Genomic DNA, 12374 nt, shown 5'->3' with positions numbered 1-12374 from the left:
ATCTGAGTACATGTGGGATGTCTGGGTGGCTTAGTGGTTGAGTGTCTGCCTTCAGCCCAGGGTGTGATCCTGGAGTCCGGGAATCGAGTTCTGCATCGGGGTCCCTGCATGGAGCCTGCTTCTCCCTCTGCCTGTGTCTCTGCCTCTGTGTGTCTCTCATAAATAAAATCTTAAAAAAAAAATAAATCAATCTGAGTACATGTATAAAACATGTCAGAAAATCTTCCCTGGGCCCTTCCAGTGTAGAATACCAGCTTCTGCTGGCAGAGGTCTCAGCCACAAGACCCTTGGAACCTTCTGTGTGACCTGGGCCAAGAGGCAGAGGCAGATGGCAGGAGGCTGGAGTGCCAGCAACGGTTCTGAGGCCTCGAAGGTCAGCTCGGGCTGGGGTGGATGGGATCCTCAGTGGTCAGGACATGGCTCCTGACCTTGGGGTCTGTGGTCTCATCAGGTAGAGAAGCCCCAGAACCACGGTCTTGGATTTGAAAGGGAACTTCCGGGGCATCTAATCCCACCTCCCACCCAAAGCGGAAAGCTCCTCTGAAGGAGCCCAGCTTCATCTTCTTACTGTTCCTAAATGAATCACGTTTAATAGTGATTCAGACAAGCTGAATGGACAGTGAGGTGGCCAAGCCGTCCTCTGAGAGGACAGGTTTACAAGGGGCGCTGGAACATCACCGGAAGTCAGAACTTTCCACCGGGAGAAAAATCCACACAGCAGAAAGGAAGGCCTGTATAAAGGACTGGGGGGCAGGGCAGGAGGGGGCACCTCTCTGTCCCAGCATTACCTGGACGCTCACCAATGGCCTTTCCAAGGAGGGTGGCACTAGGCTGAGTCTGGGGCACAACAGGGGAGATGGGAGTGGCCAGAGCAGCCTGCTCCCCAAGCAGGGCCTGGAGTCAGACCCCCCCAACTCGGACCCCTGCCCGCTTGGAGTCTCGGGCAAGTGAGACAGCCTTCCTCAGCCTGCGTACTTCTCTGCACTGCGGAGCCACCTGTGCTACCTCACGGGGTGGGACCCAAGGAGCCAACTTACCTCAGAACGCCTGAAAGTAACTGCTCGCTAAACAGTAGCTTAAAAGTAATTTTAAGATAAGTAAAAATTGGAACTTTTTAAAAAATTTTTTTAAAATGAAAACAAAAACCAACCAAACAAAACCCAGTAGCTTATTACTGGCACCATCTCCCCCGGCAGCCGTGGAATGATCTTTCTCCTGTTTCCCACGGACGGCTGCCTGGAGGAGGTGGTCTCGGCTACGGCTCCAGAGCGCAGGGCTTCCCTCCAGTTCAGACCCTCACGGCCTGATCCCTCGCACTCCCTCCAGTCCATCCTGCCCTGCCTCCCTTTTCTCTCCCTCAGAATGCCTTTGTTCCCGAGTACTGCCATCCCCAAATTGTAAAGCCTTCCAAGGGGCTCCACTGCTCAGGACCAGAGAAATGGGAGACGGGCTCTTTGTGGAGCTCCTGCCATGAACCAGTAACCATGGCAGGCTCCCCAGTGGTGTGCCTGTTGAGGGCTTCGTTAATAATGAAGAGTGCTGGGGCCCAGAGCTGACCCCTCAAAGGACTGGCTCAAGTCTTCCTCCTCTATTAGGCCTCCCAGACCACCGAAGCCAAAGCACTAGGGCACACTTGGTGAGGACAAGCTTCTTTTTTTAAAAAAAGAAAAAAAAAAGATTTTTATTCATTTATTCATGAGAGACACAGAGAGAGAGGAAGAGAGGCAGAGACACAGGCAGAGGGAGAAGCAGGCTCCATGCAGGAAGCCCGATTCGGGACTCAATCCGGGGACTCCGGGACCACGCCCTGGGCCGAAGGCAGGCGCTAAACGGCAGAGCCACCCAGGGATCCCGAGTACAAGCTTCTGATGGAGCAGAGTATTCTCAGCTAAGGGTTCTACAACTTTCCTCCCTGTTCCCGATCAGCACACTGTGCACCGGGACCCCATCCTCATCAGCAGCACACAGCCCGGTGTGTAGATGTAAAGGCCTTCACATCCCTCAAATCTCTTCCAAGGCCAGCCCTTCACCACATCTAAGTACAAGTCTCGGGAGGAAGGGACAAGCCTCATCTTCCACTCAAGCCAAAAGGAATGGAGTGTGCTCCTTGATGACAGCCCCAGGCTGAGGGAGGTCACCCCTCCTGGCCTTGCAAGACCACCTAAGCCTGAGGTGCTGTCAGGGGAGGCTGGCCCCACTGGGAGAGATGGGCACTGGAGGACAGAAGAGAGATTGCCCCGACTGGGGAAGTACACACACACACTCTCCACAAGTCACGGGACTTCCCTCCAAGTTATATGGCAAGTTAATTCTTCCCTCCAAGTTATATGGCAAGAGTAAAAAACCTCCTTGTTTTTGCCCAGGAGGAAAGATGCCCAGGATTAAGTGCCTCTCTAAAGGTCAGAGGTTAAGACAGCAAACAACCAGGCAGGGTCTCTGATGTCACAGGTTAAGAGGCATCTGCCCTTTGGGTCCCTGTGACACCCACTGACACAAGGTGGGAACTTGGGACCACTGTGATGTTAAGTTTGAGCCACCATGGGCCTGGGGGGAACTAACTGGGGTATCCTCCCCCAGGCCTATCTTAACTCTTGCTTTTTCCTAAGCTCTGTTCCCTTCCCTCCATGTCCTGTATGAACAAGTTTACTGCCATCTGTAGGACCCAGTAGCACTACCCCAAGTTTCTATCTTCACACTGTCTTCATATCCCAGCTCCTCAAAATCGGTGTCTAAAACATCCCTGTGGGCCCCAGGTCCCCCAGGCAAATCTCCAACCCCTGCGACGTGGCAGACTGAGGATGAGCGATGCCGAGTTCTTGCACACAAACCTCACTTTGTCCTATTTATCTATGGTCTGAACTCGTGTTAAACTACACTTGATCTTGCTCCTGTTTATCCTCGATGGCCAGAACTCTTTGCATTCAGCTTTTTCCCAGAACTACAATTGATCATCTTGGTCCATGTAAATTTGTTAAGTCAATTCAAGGCACGTAAAAAGCTGCATAATCCCTTCCGATTTTAAGAGGTATAAACAGCTCACTCAGTAGCATCTGGTTGAAAATAGTTGTCATGTATATATGTGCTAGATACTAAAACAGGGTTCTAACCATGCCTTCTACACACACACACACCACCCTCATTTAATCCTAACAATATAGGAGGAAGATTGATAGAGGCTACTATTATCCTTTAGGTTTGGTAAAACCCAAATCAAAGATAAAGCCTGAGTGGAGGAAGTCCATGCACAGCACCCAGCAGAATCCACCCCCTGCCACAGTGTTAAGTCATCTGGCATTTTCTCACCATTAGGTGCACGGCTTCCAAGAGCTTTTATGCAGATGTCTGAGAAGCAAATAATCATATGCAATTAAGGCTATTTCCCAAATAGCATAGGAAAGCTGCCAAAAGCTTTCCCTGAATTGAAAGGCAATGCTCTGACAATGGTGAATATTATAACCTCCGGATACACAATGCAGTAGATGCCAACCTGAACCACCCGACCCAAATGCTTCTCTGGGAAAAAAAAAGGTTCCTTTTAATCAATGCACAAAACGTTGTTACATGGGCCCAGAAAATTATATTAATATTCCAATTTTGGAATCACAGCTTCTATGGCAGGAAAGTATCAAGAGGACACATCCCACCCCCACCTGTAACAGAAAGCCAGTAAACTGTCAAATACCTCTAACTAGGATCTTGAGACCTCCCCTAAACCCTTCTCTAGAAACCCCATGTATGCCTCCAATTTGCCTTTTTTAACAGGGACACGGAACAAAAATAAGCTTGTTTGCAAATAAACATCTGAAAGACTATCGTAGCAGCTGATCTGGGCTGAGGCATCCAAACAAAGTGACGATTGTGGACGAAGACAATGCAAAGGACTCTGCAGGGAGAGACTCCAGGGCAGAGAACTTGCAGCGAAGTGTGCGCTGGGTATTTCTGGAGGCCAAAGGGCCCCGATCTGGAGCAAACAGAAACCAGGAGGGTCTCCGTCACTTCACAGTTTATATTACCTGTACAGAAAGAAGTCACTGCCACCAACAGCACTGTGCAGTTTTATTAACCATTCAAGTACAGTAGCATCTGGTAAGATCGGGACAGAATTGGGATTTAAAAGTGAACAGATATTCAGCATCTAACAGTTTGGAAGAAGCCACTACATACTCTTTTCACAAACATGTTTTCACAGAGCCAATACAGTACTAGCCATTAACCCAGCACCCCGGGTGCATGAAGTAGAAAAGATGCAACAAGAAAAAGTAGCTACGTTAGAAAGACTTCAACACTTTAGAAAAAGAGTACAACACTTTTCAATTTCTCCCCTTTAGCCCCGAAAACAACATCATACAGTCTGGATCTACCTATACAGTCCTACATCAGCTTCTAGAAGATTTGTCAGGAGGGCAAAAATAAAATGACACTGGCCAGTACAGTCTTTGGATATTTGGGAAGGGGAAGGGGAGAAAGTCAGTTCTCAGAACAAATTTAGTCGGCTTCAGTTTCATCAGCAGGATCTTTGGATTCTTTGTTCTTTCGCACTTCCTCAATGTGCTTGTCCTGGAAAGAAACAGCACCGGCCGTCAGTCAAATAACAAAGCCTACCAGGCCGTGCACCCCCAAGAGAGGCACAATAGCAGCATCGGGGCATATGTCGTATGTTAGTGGGAAGCCCATAATTAGAGTTCTAAAACAGTATCTTTAGGCTTCCTTGGGTCACTCATGGAACCTGATGACCAAGCCTCCTCTTGCTCTTTCAAAGAATGTATAATTATTCTGGAAATTATTGAGTATGCCATCTTATTTTTTTCTGTAAAGATTTTAAGTAATCTCTACACCCAAGGTGGGGCTCAAACTCACAACCCTAAGATTAAGAGTCACCTGCCAGCCTGGCATCCCACTCCATCTTATTTTAAGATAAGACACTTCTCAATGTCTTGAGCCCCAAAACAGGAAGTGACACCCAACACCTTGTTCAAGGCAATTAATTCGAGCCACATCACTGGTGCAGACTTTGAGCTCTTGATCCCCTGAAAGCAAGGCAGGACCACCAACCTTCTCCCGCAAGCGCTCCAGTTTGGCAGCCATCTGGGCCTCTCGGTTCTCTTTGTTGGCCTCCATTTTGTGGGTCAGCTTTTCTTCCGCCATCTTACTGAAGTTGTTGTTCTCCTCTATCGCTTTCTGAAGCACCTCTTTCTCGTGCTCCCGCTTCTCAGCCAGCTGCTTCAAAACCTCAGCTTCATGGGACTGAAAAATTTGTAACAGGCTAGACTCTCTGAAGTTTATTTAGCATTATTTAAAATGAGAAAAAAAAATTATTCATCGAGAAGACTGAAAGGCAGAAATTGAGATCTCTTTAAACATAACCTAAGTCAGGGCCTGAGTCGTCTGTATCAAAATACTGTGAAAATCGTGCTTTTTTCTAGTGTTTGTATTTACTTTGGAAAACTGCCTAGGTTTGTTCAGAGTATTGCCCAACCGTTCTCTAGGGAATCCTGGCTAAGATTTACTGCTTAATGGTAACAAGAGGACTAGAATGACATGCATGGAGGAATGGAACTGTACTGTCAAGAAGTGATTATTGAACTTCAAAGTCCACCCGAAGAAAATTAGCTTATTATAAAAAATGTAACCGTATCGATAAAAAGAAAACCATGAATGATAGGGAATTTAAGACTAAACCCTCAAATTACTATTTAAGCCAGAGGGATTTCTGTTTCAAGGAAAAGCTTCTTTTCTCTTTGGAAGCTGCATTCACTTCCAGGCCACTGGAGCTGTTGCCATGATGTGCTTCCTTCAACACACTCAGAATATAGTGTGTTACCAAACAGACTGCGACGTGCCTAGAAGCATCACTAACTTGCAGAAGTACTACAGAATACCTGCCACTGGTTCTATTCATTATCTTCTGTAAAATCCCAGTGCTAAGTTTCAAGCACAGGCTAGTGACTATGGGGCTGGGGTTGATTCCTTAAAAATTTCCGTCCAGGGCAGCTCCAGTGGCTCAGCGGTTTAGCACCGCCCAAGGCGTGATCCTGGAGACCTGGGATCGAGTCCCACATTGGGCTCCTTGCATGGAGCCTGCTTCTCCCTCTGCCTGTGTCTCTGCCTCTCTCTCTGTGTGTCTCTCATGAATAAATAAATAAAATCTTAAAAAAAAAAAAATTTCTGTCCAGCCATTGGCTGCATCTCCTTGCACACTCAAACTCTACAAAACTCCATTGATCTCCACAGAACTCAAGCTGCACAGAAGAGCAGGTGGGAGACAAAGCTCCCTTGGAAACATTGCTACTCTTCCTGGGGAAATGCACTGCAGTGTTGATAGCGGGTCAGTGCACATACATACAACATGTGGCACTGAATCGTATAGGGCACAGGTTACAGCAGCTTCAACAGAGGCCTATGTGTATGGTTAGATGTGTTAGATTTCAAATTGTACTGACTGTTGGTCAGGGGCAGGTTACTACCTCACCTTTTGTGCCTACTTTCCTTAATTTTATCTTTTTTAAAAAAATTATTAAGTAAACTCTACACCCAACATGGGACTTAAACTCATGACCCTAAGATCCAAGAGCCACATGTTCTATTGACTGAACCAGCTAGGCACCCCTCCCTAATTTTAAAATTAAACCCACTCATCTCAGTCAGGGTGGTTGGAGGGGAATGAATGAGAATTTATATATAAAGTTCTTCATGAAAAGAGTAACACTGAATGGAAGGAAATGTACCAAAATGTTAACATCGGTCATTTCTGGGAAGTAGGATAATGAATACTTTTAAGTTCCTACATATAAACTTCTGATTCCCAATTTTCCTATAAGAAGCATATTAATATTTGTTGATCTTTCTGATTTTTAAAAAAATATTGTATTTATTCATGAGAGACACAGAGAGAGAGAGGCAGAGACACAGGCAGAGAGGGAGAAGCAGGCTCCATGTAGGGAGCCCGACGTGGGTCTCGATCCCGGGTCTCCAGGATCACACCCTCGGCTGAAGGCGGCACTAAACCGTGGAGCCACCCGGGCTGCCCTGATTTTTTTTTTTTTTAAGTAGGCTCCACACCCAGTGTGGAGCCCAACATGGGGCTTGAACTCAAGATGCTGAGATCAAGAGTCAGATGCTTAACTGATTGAGCCACCCAGGTGCCCTTTTTCTGGTTTGTTTTTCAAAATGGTATTTTATAGAATTGCTTAGATAAGAGAAAACCTGCCCCAATATTGTTATACTAGTTGAGCAACTCAATCACATTACCAGCAATTTAAAATGTTTTTATTGTACAGCTCTCGGAGAAAAAACCAAGAAACCACACAGGCACACACACAAACCAAACAGGTTTTTTTTAAAAAAAGAAAAAAAAAGGGAAAGAATCACCCCCAACAAATCTATTTTTCAAAGAGAAGGCAAGAGAAGCAGGAACTTTGGTTTCAGACAGACCTAGGCTTGAATTCTGGCTCCAGTACTCCCTCACTATAGGACTTGGGAAAATGACAACATTCCCGAGACCATTTTCTCATCTCAGTATCTCAGACATCTACCCTTTTAGGGTCACTATGTTAAAGGAGAAAAACAGAAGTAAAGGACTTGATATATAGTAGGAGTTCAGTAAATGATACCTGGTATTTTCCTCTAGCTGCTGGGATATATAATTTTCACAGTTATAATCACATCTAACTATAATTCTGTTTTCCTCCTGTTACGGAAATAAAACTGATTTGCCACATTATATAAATAAATATCCTGTTTTCTGTGAATTGTGATGTTTACCTTGCGTCTTTCTTCTGCAGCTTCTAATTTCTTCTGAATTTCCTCCAGGGAAAGATCCTTCTTCTTTGGAGGGGAAAGGGGGAATTCTGGGACGGATTCTTTTGATCGAGGGCTGAGAATCAGCTCAAAAGCCTGGCCTGAGGCACGCTTCTCCAGTTCTTTCACCTGGATATCTGGATTTGATCATATTCATAATGTATTCCAAAAAATGGGGTTTTCCTATTCTATTAAGCTATACTGTAATTTTCTAAAAACCAAATCAATTTAATGAATAGAATTAGGGCTGATGAAGAAGCTATGTTTGCAGGCAACAAATTCTTATCTAAATACCACCTCCCAAGAAACCAAAGCTCAATATATTTGAGTTAACAAATACTATTCTGAGATAATCAGTGTTTGACAATCACTTTCATAAACAAAAGAATGGTGCAAAACTCCACGATTTTGCTCTAGACCAAGCCAAATAATCAAACAGTGAAACAATTAGGAGATCTCAGTACATTCAAGTGATAATTTTTTCATTAATTCTCTGATTTATAAAATGGGTTTTTTGAGAAGACCAAAACACAAGTGCCCAGTTAATGGTTGAAGACCTGAATCCATCTCCTATTATAAAATCCTAAACCCATCATAATGCACCTTTTCCAAATAGATTACCTACCAGAAGAAGCCATGGTGAACAGAAGACAAGAGACTGGCAGTGTATTCTACACAATCCACTGGGGCAAGGAAAACCCTGAAAACGATTTTCAAAAGCGTTCAATCAATTTCTTTGCATTTCTAGGTCACTGATCTAAAGGGACCTCAAGTCACATCCACATAAATCAGTGTCAGAAAAATCACTACCACTAATTAAATAAGCCATCATTAACTAGAAAATAAAAATCTAGACAATACTGAAACATCGGTAAATTTGAACTGAATAGGACATTGGGTATAGAAAATCAAGTCAACTGAACTTACTTGCTCAAAAAATATCTTGGATTTTAAAAATTACACGTTAAGTCAATATATTTTTCCCCCTAAAAACTCTAAAAATTTCCTCCCCAAAAAAGCGAAAAGATATTCCAGATTCAACTCAGCAGTGAGACCGGAGCCATCTTAATACTGCCTACAATTCATTGTGCAAATGAAATGCCCACCCCTGCTTTGTCTGCGTCTGCTATGGTGGAAAACAAAACGCCCAAGCTAATATTAACCAATAATGTTGAACTCCTATTGTTCTTGGGGCTTAAGCTCCTTAACCGACAGCGCGCAAAATTAATCAGGTTTATCAACCTCTAGGCTTGCAGGTTATAATATCTGCTGCCTTATATCATGAAAAATTCTACATCCCTCCTTGATTTTTTTTCCCAGGTCATTATCCTTGTAGAACCCAGGCTAGTAAGAAAATCTAAGACTGCACGTTCCAACAGCTGGAAATTGAAATCCTAAGCAACGAAACGGTCCAGCCCCGGCGAGGCTAGAGACGCAGCAGCCGACCCAGGATGGGCGTGGCCCCAGTCCAAGGGAGGAAAAGTGGGTGGCCGCCCCCGGCCAATCAGAGCACGCCCTGCGCTCCGGCCCCTGGCCCCGCCCCCTTCCTCCCCGCGCCTTTTCGAATCTCCCGGAACTCACAGCACCCGGGAGCCCGCGCGCGTGGGAAGGGGAGGGATGGGCGGGGCTAACGGTTCTATCTGGGTAACTCCGCCCTCCCCGGGCTCGCTCCGCACCGACGCCCCCCCCAACTCCCGCCAAAAACATCTCTAGGCCACCCCCACCCCCGCAGCGGCTCGGCGGGTGGGGCAGGCCCGGGGAACCGGCCGTGGGGTAGCTCAGCCATCAGCCCACCACCTCCTCCCTTCTCTCCCACCCAACCTGCCTCCACCCGAGCTGTCGCGCCCCCCGCCGCGAGGGCAGGATTGCTCTCGCGGGGTGTCAGCCTCTCGGGCTCGGCCCTAGTCACTGGGCCAAGGCGACAGCGGGGACGAGATGCGGCCCCGAGCCTCCCGCAGTCCGGCCCTAAGGCCGTGGCCCTCTAGAGGCGCCGCCCCGCCCCTTCAGACAATGGGGACCCCGGCGGGGCTAAACCAGCAACGGGAACGAGCGGGGCTGACGCGAGCCCACGCCCCCTATTGTCTCCACGACGGCACCCCGGGATAACGCCCGGGGCTTGCCCAGCTGGCCGCGCCCCCTCCCCACGATGGCCGCGCCCCCAGGGAGCCGGGACAAAGCCGAGGCTCCGCCCGAGCCACACACAAAGCGGCGCGACCCCCGCCCGCCAGTCGCACTTGGGGCCCGCGGCCACGCCCGCCGCCCTCCGGCAGGGGGCCACTGCCACGGCCCGGCCCCTCTCGCCGGCCGCGTCCCTCTCGCGGGCCCCCAGCCTCCCGTCGCCTCCTCCCAGGGCCCCGCACCCACCTGCTCGGTCCGAGCCGCCTGGCCACACTCTGAGCACCAACAGACCCGGGCGCGCACAAAAGCGCCAAACAGCGGCACGTGACCTCCCCACCGGGCTCTCCATTGGCTGAGAGCCGCGGCACGTGCCGCCCCCTCCCCCACAGCGCAGGTGGCCCCGCCCCTCGGGACCCCCGAGCACCTCGGGAAGTGTAGTCCGGGCTGGCAGGGCGGGCGGACAATGCGAGGGGTTGGGGGCATTTGGGGGTCTCCCCGGGTGTGAGCAGGGGGCCGGGGCCGTTGTCTGGCCACGGAAGAGGGCTATACTGTGGCCCCTGGCCAGGGTCTGAACCAGCACCCCCATCCCTAGGAAAAAGGCGGGGCCGGGCGGGGCGGGGTCCCTCCCTACCTCTCCGAGGGTGGCCCCCTGGACTCCGCCTCCTTTGAGCCACGTGCCCTGCAAGGCCCCAAGGGCAACACTCGGACAGTGCAGTGCCCCTCAGGTGCCCCACCCCTTGCCTCCACCTAAGACGCCCAAGCCCTTGTTACAGGATAACGCCCACTCTTTGCCCCTGTGAGGCCCCCTGCAACCCGGCGCCCTACCTTGACACCCGCGTGTAACCTGCATTGTGACATCATCATAATTAATCCCTTACCCACTCAGTCCTAACAGGTCTCGGGCGTGACCCTTCCTCACGGGGCGCGTTTTGGCTACCATCCTCGGTCCCCTGAGCTGGTGACCGGAGAACTGTGGGGGGAAAGCCTGAGGCTCTGGAATTTGATCTCCTTTGGTCGAACAGTTACTCAGCTTAAAGGCAGACTCCATCTGTTCTCCCTAGCCTTTCGCCTGATGATAGGGAAGGAAGAGCAATAGCAGTTCTAGACAACACAGACTGCAGTTAAGTGTTGCTTTTGTTCTTGGAGCACGTGCTCCCCAGTGCAGTGCTGGGCCCTTTTAAAGAATCAAAACAAAAGGGGGAGCCAGAAGGTCACGGTTCCTCCTGGCCTGGTTTGATGAGAAACACAGCAGAGCCACAAAGGAAATTGGTCTGACCTGAGCTGTCTTAGTATGACCGGCCTCCCTCTTCCCACAGAAAGGCCAGAAGAAGAATAAAATGAACATGGTTTCCAGATCCCTCTTCCCATTCCCCCAGACCAAGGCTGTGTCTTTGGTCTTCCGGTGGTGGTCATTACACCAAAGCATCTGCTTTGAGATCCTGACGGGGTGGAAAGGCACCTTCCTTTTATTAATCGATGCGTTCAGTCTCCCCATACCAAGAAACAAATATGACTGATTTTGCAGAAACAAAAGTCCTAATTTTAAAAGACTTTCCACGTCCACCTAGTCACTGGGGATGTGCTAGAGATAAATATAATTACTAGGTGCCAAGATAAGGAAACCTGGATCATATAGGCAGCAGACACGCCACACAAAATAAACAGCAATTCGCTGTTGCCTGAAATATGCTTGTTGTGGCATTTACTCCAACAATCGCCCTTGTGTGGGGTCAGCCTCTCCCCCGCCCCCAATCAAAGTGGTTTTCCCTTAGCATGTGAGCAAGACCAGGAATAATTCAAATTCTAAGCCCTGCAAGCCTTCTCCCTCTCAGACCGAACCCAGCCACAAAACAGCCAGGTGTTCCCATCTGTCAGTTTTCTAAGCAAAATCGCAGAAATCGTTAGAAAGGCTGGAGAGAGGTGGAGATAAGAGCTTACCGGAAAGTGACAGATTGGCAGGCAACACAAATGAGCACGGAACCCAAGGCCAAGAGGTCTATTATCCTCAACCAGCCTTTATCTCGAAGTCTTTGTACTTGAACTGGAGGTTTGCAGAGGAAGGCTCCACCCATTTGATGCATATTTCTCTTAAATGCAAGAAATTGCCATGCAAAAATCTTACACTTCTATTAATGTTGTGACAGGGAAAAAAAATAAATCTTTCAAAACACTGATTATTTTAAAGCACTTACACCGTTTCCCCCCACCTTTCCTTTCTCCCTAGAGCAGATGTCTATTTCCATGGAAACCACAGCTAGGAAGGAAGATGTTAGAACTCATGTAGATTTTTTAATCTTTTGTAACGAACGATCCTACTTAGCTTGTGGGTTTGTTGTTAGATGCCTAGTCCTGCCACAAGGATTTCCTGAGCCCCTCACTACTGCTTGAGGCCTGAGATGGTGGTGGTGGGGAGTGGGGGGTCAGGTTGCTCTTTTTAACGATCCTTTGAATATAAAAGG

General features: G+C 48.4%; 1 protein-coding gene across 4 annotated transcripts; it reads right to left on the bottom strand.

The window, feature by feature from the left end:
• Window positions 1-4039: 4039 nt before the first annotated feature.
• Window positions 4040-11877, bottom strand: STMN1 (stathmin 1). Of its 4 annotated transcripts, none has more exons than XM_035713481.2 (5): window positions 11854-11877; window positions 8423-8497; window positions 7762-7934; window positions 5053-5244; window positions 4040-4557 (listed from the first exon to the last, which is right to left on the bottom strand). In XM_035713481.2, the coding sequence occupies exons 2-5, from the start codon at window positions 8433-8435 to the stop codon at window positions 4486-4488; spliced, it is 450 nt and encodes a 149-aa protein (XP_035569374.1). In that variant the 5' UTR covers window positions 8436-8497; window positions 11854-11877; the 3' UTR covers window positions 4040-4485. The 4 variants fall into 4 exon arrangements, with proteins under 4 accessions (XP_035569374.1, XP_025303291.1, XP_035569376.1 ...); XM_025447506.3 differs by lacking the exon at window positions 11854-11877 and adding an exon at window positions 10162-10246; XM_035713483.2 differs by lacking the exon at window positions 11854-11877 and adding an exon at window positions 8725-9257.
• Window positions 11878-12374: the final 497 nt, after the last annotated feature.

This window comes from Canis lupus, chromosome 2 (genome assembly GCF_003254725.2).
Source record: "Canis lupus dingo isolate Sandy chromosome 2, ASM325472v2, whole genome shotgun sequence".
Classification (NCBI taxonomy): Eukaryota; Metazoa; Chordata; class Mammalia; order Carnivora; family Canidae; genus Canis; species Canis lupus.
This window is presented reverse-complemented; position numbering and strand designations above follow the sequence as displayed.